This window comes from Ascaphus truei, chromosome 3 (genome assembly GCF_040206685.1).
Source record: "Ascaphus truei isolate aAscTru1 chromosome 3, aAscTru1.hap1, whole genome shotgun sequence".
Taxonomy (NCBI): Eukaryota; Metazoa; Chordata; class Amphibia; order Anura; family Ascaphidae; genus Ascaphus; species Ascaphus truei.
The window spans coordinates 367,134,739-367,153,948 of NC_134485.1; the positions used below are offsets into that span (position 1 = coordinate 367,134,739).

Below are 19,210 nucleotides of genomic sequence, written 5' to 3' on the forward strand. Positions count from 1 at the left end.
AAGAACAAGTCCTTTACAGATTCAACAAGCGCTGATTCAGATGTATCAGATAATGATCCCTTCCCCCATTCAGTCTCTTTCTGCAGTCCAAGTGATGAAGACCAATCCCATCAGGGCGGGAGTTATAGATCATGTGTCTTCTGGGGACCCAACTCAGCAAACACTGATGAAAAGAAAAGTTCAGGTATGCAACATCCAACTCAATCAAAAAACGGAAAAGGACAAGGAGGGGGGGGGGGTAAAGGGGAAAACAAAATTGTCAGAAGCAGCCGCAAAAGAAAAGGAAGAACAACTAAAATATGTTTCTGGAGTAATCAATATTTCTAATGTTGCTTTATCCGACTCAGAACATTCCTTATTCAACAAAGGACTCAAATTTGCACCAACTATGAATTTTCATATGTTTGATACAATAATTGATTTACAGAAGTTTGTTCGGAAGATTACATTAAAAAAAAATTTCAGTAACAAAACCACTAGCACAAGTAATGATATTACTGGTGAACACTCACTGAAGGATCCAAGTCTTACAGAACCGAATTAAAGTTTCAGAGATTTGTGTGCACTTGAGGATCTAAATGAATTACTAAGTGAACAAAAAATGGAGAAAGATCCCTCTGAGTTTATGGGTAGATTGAGCACTGGGCTTAAGAAGAAGTCAATTTATCCAACATTTGTCAAAGCAAATTACATCTCAACATTTGAAAAATTGGTTGAGAGAGATCTTATCTTTCTCTCTAACGGATTCAGTTTTAGTCCGCCTCAGTTACAAAAGAAAAATGTTGTCAAATGTAATCTGAATAATGAGGAGAAATTTGCTCTTTCATCTTTAAAGGCAAAGAAATCTTTGATTTTCAAGGGGGCAGATAAGGGTGGGGCCGCTGTGGTGCAGCATAGGGATGATTATCGGAGGGAGGCATTACGCTTGCTTGGTGATGATTCTTCTTATGCTGTGCTCCGACCTGATCCAATCCTTTCTTTCCTCAAAGATCTTAGGGATCTCCTAGAAGTAGGTAAAGCCTTAGGAGTTCTTAATGAAGAAGAAATTACTTTTCTCTACAGCTCTCACCCTGTTATTCCCATTTTTCACCATCTCCCAAAGATCCATAAGACCTTGATCTCCCCTCCTGGGAGGCCTATAGTTTCTAGCATTGGATCTTTGGGAGACAGTATATCTCGTTATGTTGACTGTTTCCTCCAGGCCCCTTGTACGCGTATTGCCATTCTTTCATTTTGGATAGTGGTGACCTTATGAATAAAATCCATAATATTCACTGGAAAAATACCTATCTCTAGGTAACGTTGGACGTTACGTCCCTTTACACCATCATTGAACATACAGTATGCAAGGGATGGCAGCTGTCAGATACTTTCTTGAATCATCACCCTCTCTTTCACCAGCACAGTGCACTTTCATTTTAGATACCATTCTTTTTTTTTATTAAAGCACAATTATTTTCTTTTTGATGTGGTTTTCTATCTCCAAACATGTGGAACGGCAATGGACACTAATTTTGCCCCGTCATTTGCCAACCTATTCATGGGTTGGTGGGTGTCATTCCATGTGTTTGGAGATAGAAACGTCTCCCGTAAGCACATTGTTTTCTACAAGCGGTATATCAACAATTTGATTTTGATTTGGGATGGAGATGTCACATCACTTTTATCCTTTTTTGCAGATCTTAATGTTAATAATCTGCAATTTAAATTCACTTATAACTTTCACGTTCAGCATGTCCAATATTTGGATTTATTTCTTTATGTTTATTTGAGTCTCAACATTCACTATAACATCTTTAGAAAAGCGAATTCACGTAACACTTTTTTTACACGCTGACAGCTGCCATCCCAAAGCCTTACTACGAGGAATACCTAAGGGACTGTTCCTTAGATTGAAAAGGAATTGTTCGTGCCATGAAGATTTTCTTGAACAGACTAGTGATTTGTTCAGAAGGTTTATGGGTAGGGGTTATGGAGTGACAGAGCTCAAAAAGGCCTTTAAGGGGGTTCAAGATCTTGATAGATCAACATTATTAACAAGAAAAAGAAAGGTCAAAACCAATGAGGGTCTCCCCCTTTTTATCACAGAATTCAGTGCCCAATCCGAACAGATCAAATCCTTTGTTAAAAAACATTGGAAGATCCTCCAGTTGGATCCTTTGATAGCTTCAGTGGTTGCAGATGGACCCATGTTTGTTTTCAGTTGGGCCAAGACTTTGGCCAACTACCTTTCACCTAGTATGTTCCACAAAGAGGAAGAAACATTGGTCAATAGGCCTAAAGGCACCTTTTGATGTAAACATTGTATTATCTGCCGTTCTATGCAAATGTCCCCTAGGTTTGCTTCCACAGTCACAGGTAGGAGTTATGGTATCCACTCATTTATTAATCGTGACACAAGGTTTGTGGATTACCTTCTTACCTGTGGCTGTGGAAAGCAGTATGTAGGACGAACCATACATCTCAAAGCGGAGAATCCAAGAATATTTCAGACTGATTAGAAGGGCAGATCTCAATCATCCAGTTTTTAAACATGCGGCCACTTGTCCTAGAGATCATGTGGATTTGTTTACCTTCAAGGATATTGAGCATGTCCCCCTTCTTATCAGAGGGGGAGATAGGGTCAACAACCTCGATAGAAGAGAAATGCATTGGATTTTCACCCTGCAGACCAGAGTTCCTCTGGGTTTAAATACTGACTGGGATATAAGCAATTTTTTGTAATTTTAAAAAATTATTAATTTACAATTATATTTGTTATATTTGCATTTCCCTTCTTTTTCCTTCCCCCCTCCCATTTTTCCCTTTGTTATTTATTTGCTTATATTATCCCATATATGCATTTTTGTGACATCCATACAATTAACCATTTGTTATTGTATATCCCGTCCCTACTGTATGTCCATTGGTGGTCGGGTCCTTGCCTATTGAGGACTGTCTAGTCTGATTCATGTCCTAAGAAAGTACATTAATTGAGATTGGTTAAAGATGTTATATTTCATATAGTGATGATCATGGCAGACAAGACTTTCATAAGCAATTCATTAGTCCTTACGGTGTTTTTGAGTTGGGAAATGATTTAATGATTTATAGTCTTAATATCACATTTGTACATTAATGGTTATGATTATTATCATTAGAACAGTTATATTTCTCATTGCACTTGTCAGGAAAGTTCCTTGTGTTTGACAACAATTTGCTTATGCATTTATGATCATGCATCCATAGATATTGAACATAAAAGGGACAATATTGTGTTAGATTTCCTGCTGAAGGTTTAATTGTTTACAACTCAATTTCTTATGGATACATATATCACAATGTCTGTCTCTTTTTTATTTTTTATTATTATGATATTTTGGGCATATGTCCTTATGTATTTGCAAGATTTCTTTTAGGAATCTATAGCTCAGCTTCTGTATAGGGGTTTACCTATTCATAAACATCAAATCTAAGTTTATATGTAATTCTCTTGTCTTTTAATATATACTGGGTGAACTTAAGGGTTTCCACATTATTTTTATGATTTTTCAAATAAATTTTTTTGTTGTTTGAATAATGACACGATGACGCCTCTGACATCATCACGTTTGTGCAGGCGGCGCGAGGCATGGGTTTACTTCCTGGTTCGCAAAGCATATATAAACTTAGTGTTTGTAACTAATCTCCACATTTTGATAAAGTCTGTAAGGGCGAAACATGTCAGTGTGATTGCCATCAGTGATTAAATCGTTTTAATTTGTCCTCTTTGGCTGATTACTTCTGCAGTGCAGCGTTTTTCCTGGCTGTGTGCCAAGTTTTGTTCCTGTAAAATGTCTTATGACATGTAAACAATTAGTGAATCTGAGCCATAGTGTTCTCTAGGACCAAAACTTTACAGAGAGCAAAGCATATTAATAAATAGAAGAGAATACTGCAGAACTATAGGGTACAATACAAATACCGAGCCTGTAAGCTACATTTTTATGAATAAAAGACTATTGTAACATACAGTAAGTGCAAATGTGCATTCAAACATCTTATTACAAAAATATTGAAACTGAAAATAGAAAAATGGTGGCAGAAGAAAGTTAGACAGGGATTTAGCGGTTCTTAACGTTACTTACGCAAAGAGGCAGGGAATTGTTAAACGCTGTGGCACAGTCAGAAGTCATAGATGAGATGGGATTATCCGTACAAAACTCTGGCACAGATGTAAGCTTTTGTCCATCGACCTTCTGCCATATGAACAGTGCAATCTATTGTACAAACAAGACAGAAATATTACAACAAAATAGTAAACACCTGCTTCAAAAGAGAAAAATCAATCTGTAAATCACAAATTATCCAACTTGATTGAATAAAATATTTGTAAATCTTCCATTAGTTTTCAATGTAGGAAAAATGTTAACATGAAAAATTAGTTTCATAAAGTCTGGACGCAGCCCTGGTGTTTATAACATATGGACATGCAAAGTCCTGATGCAAGAAATGGGTGCTGCCCCTGGTATTTAAATAAAACTCCTGTTGTTTATTTGCTTGTGCTCATTGTAAATGCAAAACAAACTCTGGGGCCATAATAGATGACCCGGCAGTCTCCCATTTGTAACACCAGCATAGGCACGAATATATATATATATATATATATATATATATATATATATATATATATATATATATACACAAATACAACTGTATGCTCATCTGCATGTCTTAGGCAGGTCTGCAACCCCACCTTTCACCATTATCACCCAGCATACAGCACTTCCACTGCAGCAAGGGATTCTGGGAAATGACATGCAAATGAGCACACAGTGCCACTTTTTACCTCAAAAACCATTTTTAACATGGCTCCCTATAGGCTTACGCTTGCTGCATGGTCACAGCTTTGAGCACAGCCAGGGTTAAGGTGCATATCCAGAAATATATATAGTAAGACAAAGAAGTCTCAGAAACTAGCATATTCCCAAACAATATAACAAACTTTAATGTCATCAATTATAACATACTAAAACATATTTAAAACCAAAGGAGGCGGGACCCTAAGTAAACAAAATGTGCATACATTCCATAATACAGGATAGGCATCATGCACCTAAACACTAGATGAGAGCTAATGCACATACATACGAGCCAATGAGTATTCTAAAACTTGCCTTAAACTAGCCAGGTACATGCTGTGTACATTTCAGTGACATTTCTGCAGAGGCTAATGGCCCATTGGCTTAACACAGCAGGGGTTCCTGGCAGTTTGAATGGGACTGCCAGGGACCCCCGCTGTTAATCAGATGGGCCATTAGTCTGTCTGCAGAAATGTGTGAAATGTTGCAGCATGTACCCAGCGTATACCCAGCATGTACCTGGGTCTTTTTGGAGATTGCCCCAGGTTTGTTTTAGAATAATCGTCGGCACTACAGTAAGATGTGAAAGGTGCAGACCTAAGGAAAACATATTTGTCAGCAAAACCGCCCAAAACATTTGGAAAATGTTCCAAAATACGTTATTGGAACATTTCACAGAGACGTTTTCATGCGCTCTGCTGTATTCCAAGCGGCATTCACGCCGCCAATCACACCAGGCACCCTGTGTTTACGGCGGTTGGTTTGTTTGAATTTAATAGTTTCGGATTTCTTTGGTGCAATTCTTTGCATATCCGCCAGGTGGATGAAATGAAAGAATTGTAATGTGTACAGTACTGTGCTACGGTGTCAATTTGCAGGTGTTTAAAACCAGATAAAATCCAAGTCTACAGTACCACAGTGGTCCATTGTGAATCTACCTTGGAGCTGTAAGATGCTGAAGAAGTTATCAAGCTTAGGCATTTCATAATAAAAACCTCTAAAACACAATGCTGTGGGCTTTTTTCTACATTCTTATCCCTGCACAATTGCTGACACGACTGGACACCATGTGTACACCGTACACATATAAAATAAATCTGACTGTAGTTATGCTCTTTGATTCCTCCCTCTGGTGAAATCAGGTGTCCCAGTCGGAATAGCTGGGGCACGGCTAGGACTTTGGTGCCAATCCCAGATATTTAGCAATTTATGAGCTTGCATTTGAAACAATATAAACACACAAAAAAGACAGAAATCCCAATGAAAAGCACTCAGATCACGAAAAATATAATTTAAATGCAAAAATGGTTTATCAATCATGGACAGAAAAAACACTGCAACAAACTAAAAATAACATACATCTAAAAAACAGTACCAGACGGGGAAAACACAGTCATCTCAAATCCCACAAAAATGCTAATTGTACCAAAAAAAAACACCAAACAGGATGCCCAGATGGCAGAAAAAAGGGGGGCAGAGGAGGATGATCTATACACACACAGAGGGAATCAGAGGATCCCACTGGGTATGATGACCGGCCGGTCCTCAAATAGATCCTAAAGGGGGCCACAGGTATGACAATTCATGAATTGTAATATACATATAGAAAAACCTGATATGCAGGCATGCGTGAGAACCAGGAATGTCACATATAAATACAAAGTTGTACTGTACAAAGCAAATATGATATTGATCAAATAAATAGATACTCAAGTGAGGGCAGACATAGTCACCCAGAGGGTAATCAAAGCACTGAAAATGTGTGCAAACATGTGCTCTCCCTCTAATTGGGCGTAACTAATTAGCTGCTCACACACTGGGATAAGAGAAAACATCAAACCACACTCATATAGCAAGAATCGCACTAATACTGATTAAATAATCTACTAATGTGCAAACAAATGCTACATAAACCAGATAGTTCAAAATGAATGAACTGGAGGCTAGGTAAGGAGGACATCACCACACGTATGTGGAAAAAATTGACATAGGGAAAACCCTGGATAGAGCGGAGGACAGTCATGGGTATGCAAATAATAGCTTAGGGAAAATATCACCATGTGCGTGTCATGCGCCTCCGTTGCGGGTATTAATCAGTCCTCCATGATCTGGCCACGAAGAGGTTAAAGCAGGCAAACCACCATCGCTGAGCTGGATGAGCAAGATAGCTGCTGAGAGTGGAGAGAAAGGCTGTAAATCAGCCAAACGACTGTGACCCACGTCTGGAAACTCCTACAGCTGTTTCACCACACAGGCTTCTTCCGGGAGTGTAATTGCTGTTGGCGTGTAGCAAATTTAAAGCGTCGTGCATGAGGTGACGTCACGGGTCAGCATCCTTCATTGGACAGATAAATCATGGTGTCGAGTTACTCAGGGAGCAGTGCAGGAGCACCAGAGGCTCGTTTCAATTGCCAGTCAAGCTAATACAGTTATACCTGTTATGAGGGCTTGCATTGTTCTGTAATGAAAGCAAAGTGTTAGTTATGAGAAAACAACACACGGTCTTATGTGCATTCTCATTAAACTGCACCAGTACCACAAAACACCAATCCTATAGACATAAGAAAGTCAAAGTAATAAATAGGAAAGGATATAAAATGCAACATAAAACACACAGGTATACCAACACCCATTAAAAGAAATGCATGAACGTGTCAATTATGAAAGAAATATATGTACATATTTACAGAGAAACATAGCGTACCCCATATAGTCATTTAGTCCCCGGGGTGTAAGTGAATCTAGTTGAGTGAATTTGATATCCGTCTCTTCCTGAACTGAAAAGGTGTTGTATACTACATGAGCTGTCCATGCCAACTCTTATATGTCGGTATGACAACAAGGGAAGTGCGGTTCCGTATCTTAGAACACGTACGGAACATCAAAAATGCATCCCGTGATGTTCTGGCGTGCAGAAAGATCACCAGCGTTGCACGACATTATATGTCAGTGCATAACTCTGATCCCTCAGTTCTGATAGCATTTGCTATTGATAAAGTATCACTGGGGATCCGCGGAGGAGACCTAGAGAAGAATTTACTTAAAAAAAGAGTGCAGGTGGATCACTCAACAAGATTCACTTACACCCCGGGGACAGAATGACTATATGGGGTACGCTATGTTTCTCTAGGTCTCCCCTGTATTACCCTACTGCATGCTTTCTCTGTACTGGACCTTAGAACTCTAAATTGATGCTTTGAGCATCTGTACATTTTTCTGTGTTGGCACTCTTACTTTTTACATCTGTAAATATGTACATATATTTCTTTCATAATTGACACGTTCATGCATTTCTTTTAATGGGTGTTGGTATACCTGTGTGTTTTATGTTTCATTTTATATCCTTTCCTATTTATTACTTTGACTTTCTTATGTCTATAGGATTGGTGTCTTGTGGTACTGGTGCAGTTTAATGAGAATGCACATAAGACCGTGTGTTGTTTTCTCATAACTAACACTTTGCTTTCATTACAGAACAATGCAAGCTCTTATAACAGGGATAACTGTATTAGCTTGACTGGCAATTGAAACGAGCCTCTGGTGCTCCTGCACTGCTCCCTGAGTAACTCGACACCATGATTTATCTGTCCAATGAAGGATGCTGACCCGTGACGTCACCTCATGCGCGACGCTTTAAATTTGCTTCACGCCAACAGCAATTACACTCCCGGAAGAAGCCCGTGTGGTGAAACAGCTGTAGGAGTTTCCAGAGGTGGGACACAGTCGTTTGGCTGATTTACAGCCTTTCTCTCCACTCTCAGCAGCTATCTTGCTCATCCAGCTCGGCGATGGTGGTTTGCCTGCTTTAACCTCTTCGTGGCCAGATCATGGAGGACTGATTAATACCCGCAACGGAGGCGCATGACACGCACATGGTGATATTTTCCCTAAGCTATTATTTGCATACCCATGACTGTCCTCCGCTCTATCCAGGGTTTTTTCTATGTCAATTTTTTCCACATACGTGTGGTGATGTCCTCCTTACCTAGCCTCCAGTTCATTCATTTTGAACTATCTGGTTTATGTAGCATTTGTTTGCACATTAGTAGATTATTTAATCAGTATTAGTGCGATTCTTGCTATATGAGTGTGGTTTGATGTTTTCTCTTATCCCAGTGTGTGAGCAGCTAATTAGTTACGCCCAATTAGAGGGAGAGCACATGTTTGCACACATTTTCAGTGCTTTGATTACCCTCTGGGTGACTATGTCTGCCCTCACTTGAGTATCTATTTGTTTGATCAATATCATATTTGCTTTGTACAACTTTGTATTTATATGTGACATTTCTGATTCTCATGCATGCCTGCATATCAGGTTTTTCTATATGTATATTACAATTCATGAATTGTCATACCTGTGGCCCCCTTTAGGATCTATTTGAGGACCAGCCGGTCATCATACCCAGTGGGATCCTCTGATTCCCTCTGTGTGTGTATAGATCATCCTCCTCTGCCCCCCTTTTTTCTGCCATCTGGGTATCCTGTTTGGTGTTTTTTTTTGGTACAATTAGCATTTTTGTGGGATTTGAGATGACTGTGTTTTCCCCGTCTGGTACTGTTTTTTAGATGTATGTTATTTTTAGTTTGTTGCAGTGTTTTTTCTGTCCATGATTAATAAACCCTTTTTGCATTTAAATGATATTTTTCGTGATCTGAGTGCTTTTCATTGGGATTTCTGTCTTTTTTGTGTGTTTATATTAATTTTTCCCATAGCACCGCCATCTGCCTTCATTTTGGCGTATTTTTGGCTTGTGATCAGTAGTGACTCTCTGAGGTTTTTTGATGCGGTTATACCTGTGTGTCATATATATATATATATATATATATATATATATATATTGTGACAAACGGCTTACTCCGGGGCTCCGTCGTTTGTCCGGGACTGTTTAGAACACGGTCTTTTAGGGTAGGTTAAATGATGAGGCGTCACGTACTGTTCCTTTAAACAGGCTATGCCTGGTTTATTCAGTCCCAGGCACTGAGACTGCCACAGTGCATACAACAGAAAACAGATCAAAACAAAAGCTGCTCACCTGAGCGATAACTTAACTTAGATATCCCTGACTCAGGGTTGGAAGTGGCTTTTCCACTTCCAACATCAAAACACGGTACTTTTGCAGTCTTACACAAATGAACAGAAAGATTGAACCTGTTTGGGGAAGAGGCTTCTCCCCTCTGTAGTTCAGCAGCCTTCCAGCCTCCTGGCTCTTGTGGGGAGACCAGAGCAAACAGGAAATCAGTCTTTCATACCTGATTCCTAATTAGCATGACAGGTGACAGAAATCAGGCAGCAGACAAACTCTGGTCTGGATCTCTCATCCCTCAGTTCCAGCGCTTGCCAAACTGTGGGATGGAGTGTATGTATTATAAGGCTGCACTCCCAGGCCAAACAGGATAGAAACTGTCTAGTATCCTGGGAGCCCTATATACGGAATTTATTACCATCCCCTGGTTTCTGTCACAATATATATATATATATATATATAGCGCCGGGCCCAAGGCAATCAACCGCCTTGCCCTAAGGTCGGCCATATATATAAAAAAAAATAAAAAAATATATATATATATATATATATAGTCTAAGGATTAGACTGTAAGCTCCTCGGGGCAGGGACTCCTCTTCCTTAATGTTACTTTTATGTCTGAAGCACTTATTCCCATGTCCTGTTATTTATATTATCTGTTAATTATTTGATTACCACATGTATTACTACTGTGAAGCGCTATGTACATTAATGGCGCTATATAAATAAAGACATACAATATAATACAATATGTTGGTTAAATTCTTTTGGTATACACCTTTTTTATTTACTTTTAAATGAAATTGTTTTGAAGCATTGGCAGTTTAAAACAGTAATTTACATTCAATATGATTTGCCATATAGTCCTGGTTTTTACTGTTAGGGTGCCCAGAAATTCAACACCCTGAACATACTGTATAGATCAGGGGTGTTAAACATAAGGCCAGAGGGCCGCATCAGGCCAGACAAATGCTTTTCTCTGGCCTGCATGGGGGTGCATCTTTTCCAGGAGATGAGGAAGAGGGCGAGTGTCCTTGACAACAGCAGGAACTATGGCGAGGCTTGCAGGGGCAATAGTAGTGCCGCTCCTGTGACAGCGTGTGTCCTCCCCACCCGCTTTGCTCCTGTCTCATCTCCTCACCGGATTCCACCTCCCCCACTGTGCCTCCTGTGGATCAGCGCAATCAGCTCTGTAGGACATTTGTTCTGCTGGTGAAGTAAGTAAGAGAGTGAGGAGTGGGGGAGTGAGAGTGAGGAGGGTGGGAGAGTAAGGAGGGTGGAGTGAGTAGGGTGAAGGAGTGAGGAGGGTGGAAGAGAGAGGAGGGCGGGAGAGTGAGTAAGGAGAGCAGGAGAGAGAGTGAGGAAGGGGGAGAGTAAATGAGGGGAAGAGTGAAGAGTGAGAGGGAGGGGGGGCTAGAGTGAGAGGGAAGGGGGGTTAGAGTGAGTGGGAAGCGTGACTAGAGAAAGAGAAGGGGGGGTGAGAGTGAGGTGGGTTAAGACTGAGCGTGAGGAGTGGTTAAGACTGAGGGGGAAAGAGAGTGAGGGGGAGAAAGAGTGAGGGGGAGAAAGAGTGAGGGGGAGAGGAAAAGACTATCCACTGATGTGATGATGAGGATTACTAAATCTGCAATTATTTAGTCAAAATGTCATCACCATTTGTATTAAAATAAAGCACAGAACCACATACTGTATTGAATAACTAAACTCCTGGTTAGGAAACCTACTGTAAGTGGAAAAATATATATATCTTTTTTTTATTTTTTAAATACCTTTTAAAATAATGGGCTAAGTTGGTCTTAGTATAAAAGTACAGGCTGTACAGTTTCACAAGGTTAGGATTTTTTATGAAGAAAAAAATAATAATAATTGCTTTAGATGGGAGTTAATAGCATGCATTTATTTTGTCTATGGACAAAACTATAAACAGTTTATAATCACCAAAAGGCTCAGGACGAAGCACAAAATAATGCTGTGGCAGAAATATACTCCAGATATAAAAAGGTAGTCATAACAATATGAATAAAGTCTACAATATTATTACTTTCCTCAAGGCCAGACCAAAAAGGGCTCAGAGGTTTCTATCTTTTTGAACATAAGTAGGGTGACCAGACGTCCCAGTTTTTTAAAGCTACTGTCCCAATGTAAGCTCTTCGGGGCAGGGATTTCCTTTCCCATTGTCTGATTTTGCTACACTTATTGTATTTTTAAAATTCCCTGTACTGTATTCTTTGTGAAGCACTGAGTACACTTTTGGTACTATATAAATAAAGACATACAATACAATGTCCCGAAAATTTAGCTAATGTCCCAGTTTTGAGCAGAGACAGGAGCAGGGTCTGCAGTGCGATGTCTCCTCTAGCCATTAGGTTGTGCTGCACTGCTCACTCATCTCCTCTTCCTGGCTGCAGTGCTTGCTGTGTTAGGCTACGTCTATACTTACTCAGATGGAGCGGAACGGAGCGGAGGTGCACTCACGCTGTGCGATCACATCTATTGTCCTCTTTGAGGATGCCTATAGATGGCGCCAGCGCGCACATCAGACGGAGCTCACAACGGCGCGAAATTCAAGAAGTGAGTGATTTTTTGCGCGATGGCATCGGGATGTGAGGTAGGAAAGTGACGTAGCCGCCGGAACGTCATTGCCACGCCCCCAAATCGCGCCCGCTGCATACCCTGCAAAGCCATGAAAAAGCTCAGGCTTTAGCAAGAGTAGTGCAGCGTGTGTGCACCTCCCCTCCGTTCCGCTCCATCTGCCTGAGTATAGACGTAGCCTTAGGCCTCGGATATAGTAGGCGCAAGCGACGGAGAGCATGGCGTCATACGCGCCTACTGCTGAGGCGATCTGTGGCCTGGGGATCTGGAGGAGGAGAAGTGATGGGGAGGCGTGTCGGAGGCGTGCCCATGACGTCACATGAGCGGTTTGTCCTCATTGGCTGACCCGCGTATGTGACCCAGACATTGCATGACAAGGAGGGGGGGGAGGGCGGAGGAGAGGAGTGAAGGAGGGAGGGGGAGTGGGAGGAGGAAGGGGAGAGGGAGGGGTGGAGGGAAGAGAGTGGAGAGGGAGGAAGGAGAGAGGAATGGAGAGAGGGGAGGGAGTTGGAGGGAGGGCAGAGGAGAGAGGAAGGGGAGAGAGGGAGAGGAGAAGAGAGGGAGGGGAGAAAAGAGGGGAGAGAGAAGAGACAGGGGAGAAGAAAGAGGAGAAGGACGAGATAAAAAAGAAATGGGAAAGAGACAGAAAAAGAGTGAGGGGAGACAGAAGAGAGAGAGGGAGAAGATAGGGAGAAGGAGGGAAGAGAGGGATGATACGGGAGGGAGAAGAGAGAGAGAAGACAGAGAGGAGAGAAGACGGGAGAGGAGACAGGGGAGAGACAGAAGAGAGACAGAAAAAGAGACAGGAGAGAGACATGGAGATAGAAGAGAGATAGGGGAGGGAGGGCAGAGGGAGAATAGAGGACAGAGGGAGAAAAGAGGGGAGAGAGAAGCGACAGGGAAAAAGAAAGTGGAGAAGAGAGAGAGAAGAGACAGGTGAGAGAGAAGTAGACACCGGGGAGAGAAAGATAGATAGGGGAGAGAAGAGAGGTGGGAGAGAGAGGAGGGATGGTAGAAGACAAGGGAGAGTTAAGAGTTGAAAGAAAGGAGAGGCGAGAGAGAAGAGAAGAGAGGGGAGAGGGAGGGGAGGGGAAAAAAGGAGATAGAGAATAGAGGGAGAGAGAGAGGGGGAGAGAGGGGGAGGAGCAGGGTGATAAATAATTAATATAGTATAATTGGGAACATTATGAGACAAATACAAATTATAATATTTCCTTTTAAGTGATGTAATTTGTTTTAATGTGTACCGGTTTTTACTTTTGGAAATCTGGTCATCCTAAATATAAGGGTACTGTAGTAGTATAAGACTTCAGTGGGCAGTAAGGAATCTTCTAGTGCAGGAATTTGGTATATAGAAGACTGCTTTGCATGTGTGGCCCAACATCTCTCCTAAGCAAAGACCTCCATTTCTTTGTTAAAAAAAAAGATGAGCTCACAACAATTATTATTGCTTACAATATAAATGGCTATTACGTTCTTTTTAGCCATTTTCATGGTGTCCTTATATATATCCAAGTGTTTCTCTATCAATTTAATTTATTTGTTAATTATGTCACATATGACTATACACATATTATGTGTAATTAACTCAGCTGTATTAATATCATTACAATTGCACTGATACAACATACATCCACTACCTTATTAGTACCTATAAACTCTAAGAGCGCACCATTTTAATACTGGAGACTACTGGTTGCTATAGCAATGGAACGCTTTAAAAAGTGCAACCAGAGCCTTTTTCGAGCCCACGAAGGAAGAAGCGTGTCGCGTGCTGATGTCATCCGTCAACGACCGGCATGGGGAACTTAGTTTACTAGGGACATGATGAGACAGCCATTTCTTCACTACTGGCCTCCTCTGTCCCTTACAGTTCATCTGATTTGTGTTCTACTTTGAAGGATTCAAGTAATGGTATTCAGTAGTAGCTAGGGATTGATTTATAAGGACCCTTTCCTTTCTTCCACTTTTCTACTTTGATATATTACTTCTTTATCTCTATATAAAGGTAGGGATTAGCAGATGTATCAATTAAAGCCTTCAGAAGCTTAACTTTATACTTTTTACTGCATTGCCCTACAGGACACTTAGGTATCAACCCATAGTAATTAAAAAAAAATTGAGCTGCATTAAGCAATAAGGTCTGTTGCTAATTTTGCAACAGACAAAAGCTGGGCGATATACAGTATTCAGTAATATCGTGAAAACAATCTCCAGGATTGCCAATATGGGAGGTTACCTACTATCATGATATTACTGGGAGCTGGCAGTCAGAGGTGCTGCTTTGAAGCGGAGTTGTGCTGTCTGTCCCTCCCCTAGTCCCTCTCCTTTTGTGTTTCTGAATGCCAACTCAGAGGAAGGGAGAGGAGCTTCAGAAAGCACGGGGAGAGAGCGTGTGACAGCAGCCGGCCGCAGCCATGAAAGGTAGGAACTCCTCTCCTCACTTTCCTTTGGCGAAGCCCTACCTCCCCTAATCCCCAGGGACACGTAATCCCTTCCCCCACTCTCCTTCTGGGGAACATAACCCCTTCCCCACACTCTCCCTGGGACCAAAATCCCTTCCTCTCATACCATTTGGACACTTAAACCTTCCTCTTGCCCCATCCCTGTGGCACTTAACCCCTTCCTCTCTGCCCCCCCGGGACTCTTAACCACTTTCACACCAATCCCCTTGGTGTACTTACCCCTTCCTCTCTCCCATCCCCTGGGGGACTTAACCCTTTCCTTTCATCCATTCCTTCCCCCCCCCTCCTGGGACACAACCCCTTCCCCACCCTCCCATGGGACTCTTAAACCTTTCCTCTCTTCTCCCTGGGATCCTTAAAGCCTTCCTGCACTTGACCATGTCTCACCTACACTGCTTCGATCACCCGAATATCCCCCTCATCCCATCACTCTCACCCTTTATGAAAATTGTAAAAAAAATATATGAATACAGATTTTTTTTGACAATTCTTAATTGTTGAAAAATCTGTTTAAAATATTGTGACAGATATAAGGGGATGGTAGTGGAAAGTGTATATGTTGCCCCTCAATTATTGCAGGGTTTTTGCTATAATTAAGCCCCAGGGAGATGCAGTGTATAATTTTGTATTATTGCACCTCCTATTGGGTTCCTGGGGCGGAGCACTTGGAGAGTAGGGTGGGCCAGTGCTCCACTCCACGTTTTGGAGATTTACCAGGTAGAATACAGACCGCTAATTAAGACGAGCAGCTGTTAAAACCTGCATGTGAGCAGGGCAAGGCAGACCAATTTTGTTTTCAGAGAAGCTTGTACTAAGAGAGCTGTATATTGTGCTCTGAGGAGCAAGGACTTTTGTTTATTTTGATTCATTTATATTTTCTGCTGTGACATCTTAATGGCCAAATAAACAGGCCAAACTTTGTCACCTCTGTGTCTTTGGACAGTCTCCTCTACCTGGAAGGCTGTGTGAAAGTGGGGATCCCTGGACGAAAGGTACATAGCAAAAGACAACTTTTGTCACAATATTTTTAACATTTTATAAATAAAATGCTTTTTTAAATGGAGGAAGTATCTCGGGTGAGCATGATGGGATGAGGGGGATGTTAAAGTGATGGAAGCAGTGTACAGTAGGTGAGGAAAAGTGAACTTCAAACATGGAAAGGGTTTGGGAATGAAGGTCTTTTTGTTCTAGTAAATCAAAAGAAAACGAACTTTTTTTGAGAACACATTTTATTTAGATTTACTCGAACATTTTCAGACTTTTATTTCAACAAATGTATATCAATATATATTGTTGCAGCAAGAAATTTCTTAATATCGTTATCGTGGTGAAAATGTTGATATCACCCAACCCTACAACAGACTATCTGCTATTTATCCTCCCGAGACTGGGCTTTTTTACTATAGCCATTGCAATTTGCAATGGTGTTCTTGGTGTGTTCAAACCATTCCCATATCTATTGTGGTCTCTAGCCACTTTCCCCACAATTATTGTGAATTAATCTAAACTATCACGTTTTGGCATATCCTGCTCCTCCATATTTATATAGGATGGTAACAACACACGTGTTTGTTGTATATGCTCACTTGTCATGTCAATCTGTTTTATCTATATTACTTATTAAAAGTAAATTTTTATGACCTAATTATTCCTCATATTTTTGTAACTAGTGTGCAGCACTTACAGGGTTTTCTTCTCACTCTCCTGTTTACTAGATGCCCAGATGTGCCTTTATTCCGAAACCAGAATCAAGCTGATGTTTATGACTGTATTCATGGGTTGGCTGCCATTTGTTTTGCGTTGAGTGTACATCACCGTATTTCTTCCTGACATAATAAGGCTGGCGTCTATTAAAACCCTTAGCCTTTGGGGTCAGCAGAAGGTTTTCTTTATTGGCCTTAGCCTGTCACTTTGGCCTTGGCGTGGAAACGGCTGCCGCCTTTCGCTTTTCTGTGTGACAGGCACGGCAGAGGCGAGTGGCTTCCTGCGTCCGTAGAATCGGGGTTGATCCATGGAAGCAGATGGCACAATGCAGTATCTGGACAAGGGCAAGTTCAGATAAAGATCATCGAGTGGTGGGCTATGCAAAGTGTGTAACCTTTTATGCATGGCGACGAGGTACAGGTGTTGAAAGTGGGCGTACTCTAATGTGAGTCATTAACGTATAAATACACCATCCATTTTGTGGATTCACTGCACATTGAATACACATCGACTAAACATCGAATATACATTCTTGTGTTTGTATTTCTTTCTACTCGCAGCAATGCCTGTTAAAAAGATTTCAAAGGATCTCAGCATGCGAATTAAGGAGATGAACACGAGCGGACACCGAATTGCAGATATCCAATGCTGGTTAGCTACTTCTGGCCTCGTTGTGCCAGCAACCACCGTGAGCTATCATGCACACTGAAAAACCAGACAACGCACGAGGACACCAACGGTAACTAATGCGTAAGTATATTTATATAACTATTTTTTTTTAATAAAATATTGTACTGTAGATCTACTAGTGTACTGTAATAGTGTACTGTAGATCTACTGTATCTAATTTTATAGTTATTTCGGTATATTTATATAACAACGGTATATGTATATTTTTTATATTGCTGCATATTAATAGAACAATATACTGTAATAGTGTACTGTAGATCTACTGTATCTAATTTTATAGTTATTTCGGTATATTTATATAACAACAGTATATACTGTATATTGTTTATATTGCTGCATATTAATAGAACAATATCTCATTGTACTGCTGCGGCACAGTTTATTCGAGCATTTGCCCGTTCTGTGCCGCAGCAGTAGCCTGGCGCGCGCCCGAGTGTGACGGGCGCGCGCCGAAGCAGCGGAAGAGCGCCCTCCGATCGGGGCGCTCTCCCTACCGCTGCCGGGTCCGCCGGGTCCCCCGGAACCCCCTGCCGCTGTCCCGCGATCGCGGGACACCAGGGCTCCCTCGGGGAGCCCTGGACGCGCGTGCAGGGGGCGCAGGCTCCCGAAGACGCGTGACCGCGCGTCATGGGCGGCCACTAGCAAGCCGGGAAATCTCCCGGCTTGCGGATCTGGCCGCACTGCGATAAAGTGTGTCGCCAGTGTATACTATTTTTACTGCAAATGATGTGCTGTGCTTGTGGCCTACTGCACTGTAACTTACCGGATTGTTGTTTTTCTGTACATTGTAGGGAGACAACTCTTCTGGTCGACAAAATAAGTGAGGAGAATGATGAGAAGAGTGCATTAAGGGTCAAATACACTCTGCAGGAAAATCCCAATCTCACTGTATCCGAGACCAGCATAAAGAAGATGAGACGCAGAATTGGATGGAAATATGGACGTGTGAGGTTAGTACTGGACAGTACAGGAGGTAAAAGTGTTGTTTAAGAAACTGTACTGTACCTCTAAAATTATTTATTCCTTGTCATTACAGAGCGTACCCCATGATAAGGGACGCAAACAAAATCAAGAGAGTGGTCCAGGCCCAGGCATGGATCGACAGTGGGGAAACGTTCCAGGATTGCATCTTCACTGACGAGTCTACTGTTTCGCTGGAGAGATTTGCCACCTTTGCATTCCACAAAAAAGGTCGCATACAGTAGAGGCAACGTTTATTCTAGCATTTGCCGTAAGCTAGCCGGGTTACATTCTGGGTATTTGCTGGGTATGTGCTGGGTATGTTTTGGGCTAGTTTGAGGCACGTTTAAGGCATTTCTGCATTGACTAACGACCCATAGGATTAACACAGCAGGGATCCCTGGCAGTCCCATTCAGTTTGACAGTTAATCTGATAGGCCATTAATCAATGCAGAAATGCTGGGGCTAGTTTAAGGAAAGTTTAAGGCATGTACCCAGCATGTACCTGGGTGTACCTGGGTCTTTTGGGGAATTGCCACTGGTTTTTGTTCGAATAAGAGTTGCCTCTACTGTATCTATGAAGCCGCGGCCAAAACACCCAGTGAAGATGCATGTGTGGGGTGCCATCTCTAGGCGTGGACCAGGATGCATTGTCATCTTTGAAGGTAAAATAAGTCACACGCTTTTGCCTTATGCACTGTACTGAAGTAGTGTGCAGTTTTTTGAGCACTTTTCTTTTCTTGTTATAGGAATCGTGAATAAAGCTTTCTTCCAAGACAAAATTGTGCCTGAGATTGTGGAATACATCACACGCAAGTTCCCGGATGGTCACCATTTCTACCAGGACAACGGCCCGAAGCACACCGCGTCAACAGCGCATATCATTGAGCGCGGTATCAACTGGGTGAAGACGCCAGCGGAGTAAGTGCGGTAACCTTGTCTCATTTTTTCCCCA

The 19,210-nt window shown here is 41.7% G+C and overlaps 1 protein-coding gene across 1 annotated transcript in view; it reads right to left on the reverse strand.

The window, feature by feature from the left end:
* The window catches only part of B3GLCT (beta 3-glucosyltransferase), a 417,163-nt gene that overhangs the window by 105,309 nt on the left and 292,644 nt on the right, over positions 1 to 19,210 (reverse strand). Inside the window, exon 9 of the mRNA XM_075592151.1 lies at positions 4,107 to 4,238. Coding sequence (XP_075448266.1) covers positions 4,107 to 4,238 — 132 coding nt within the window. The remainder of the gene's footprint in view (positions 1 to 4,106; positions 4,239 to 19,210) is intronic.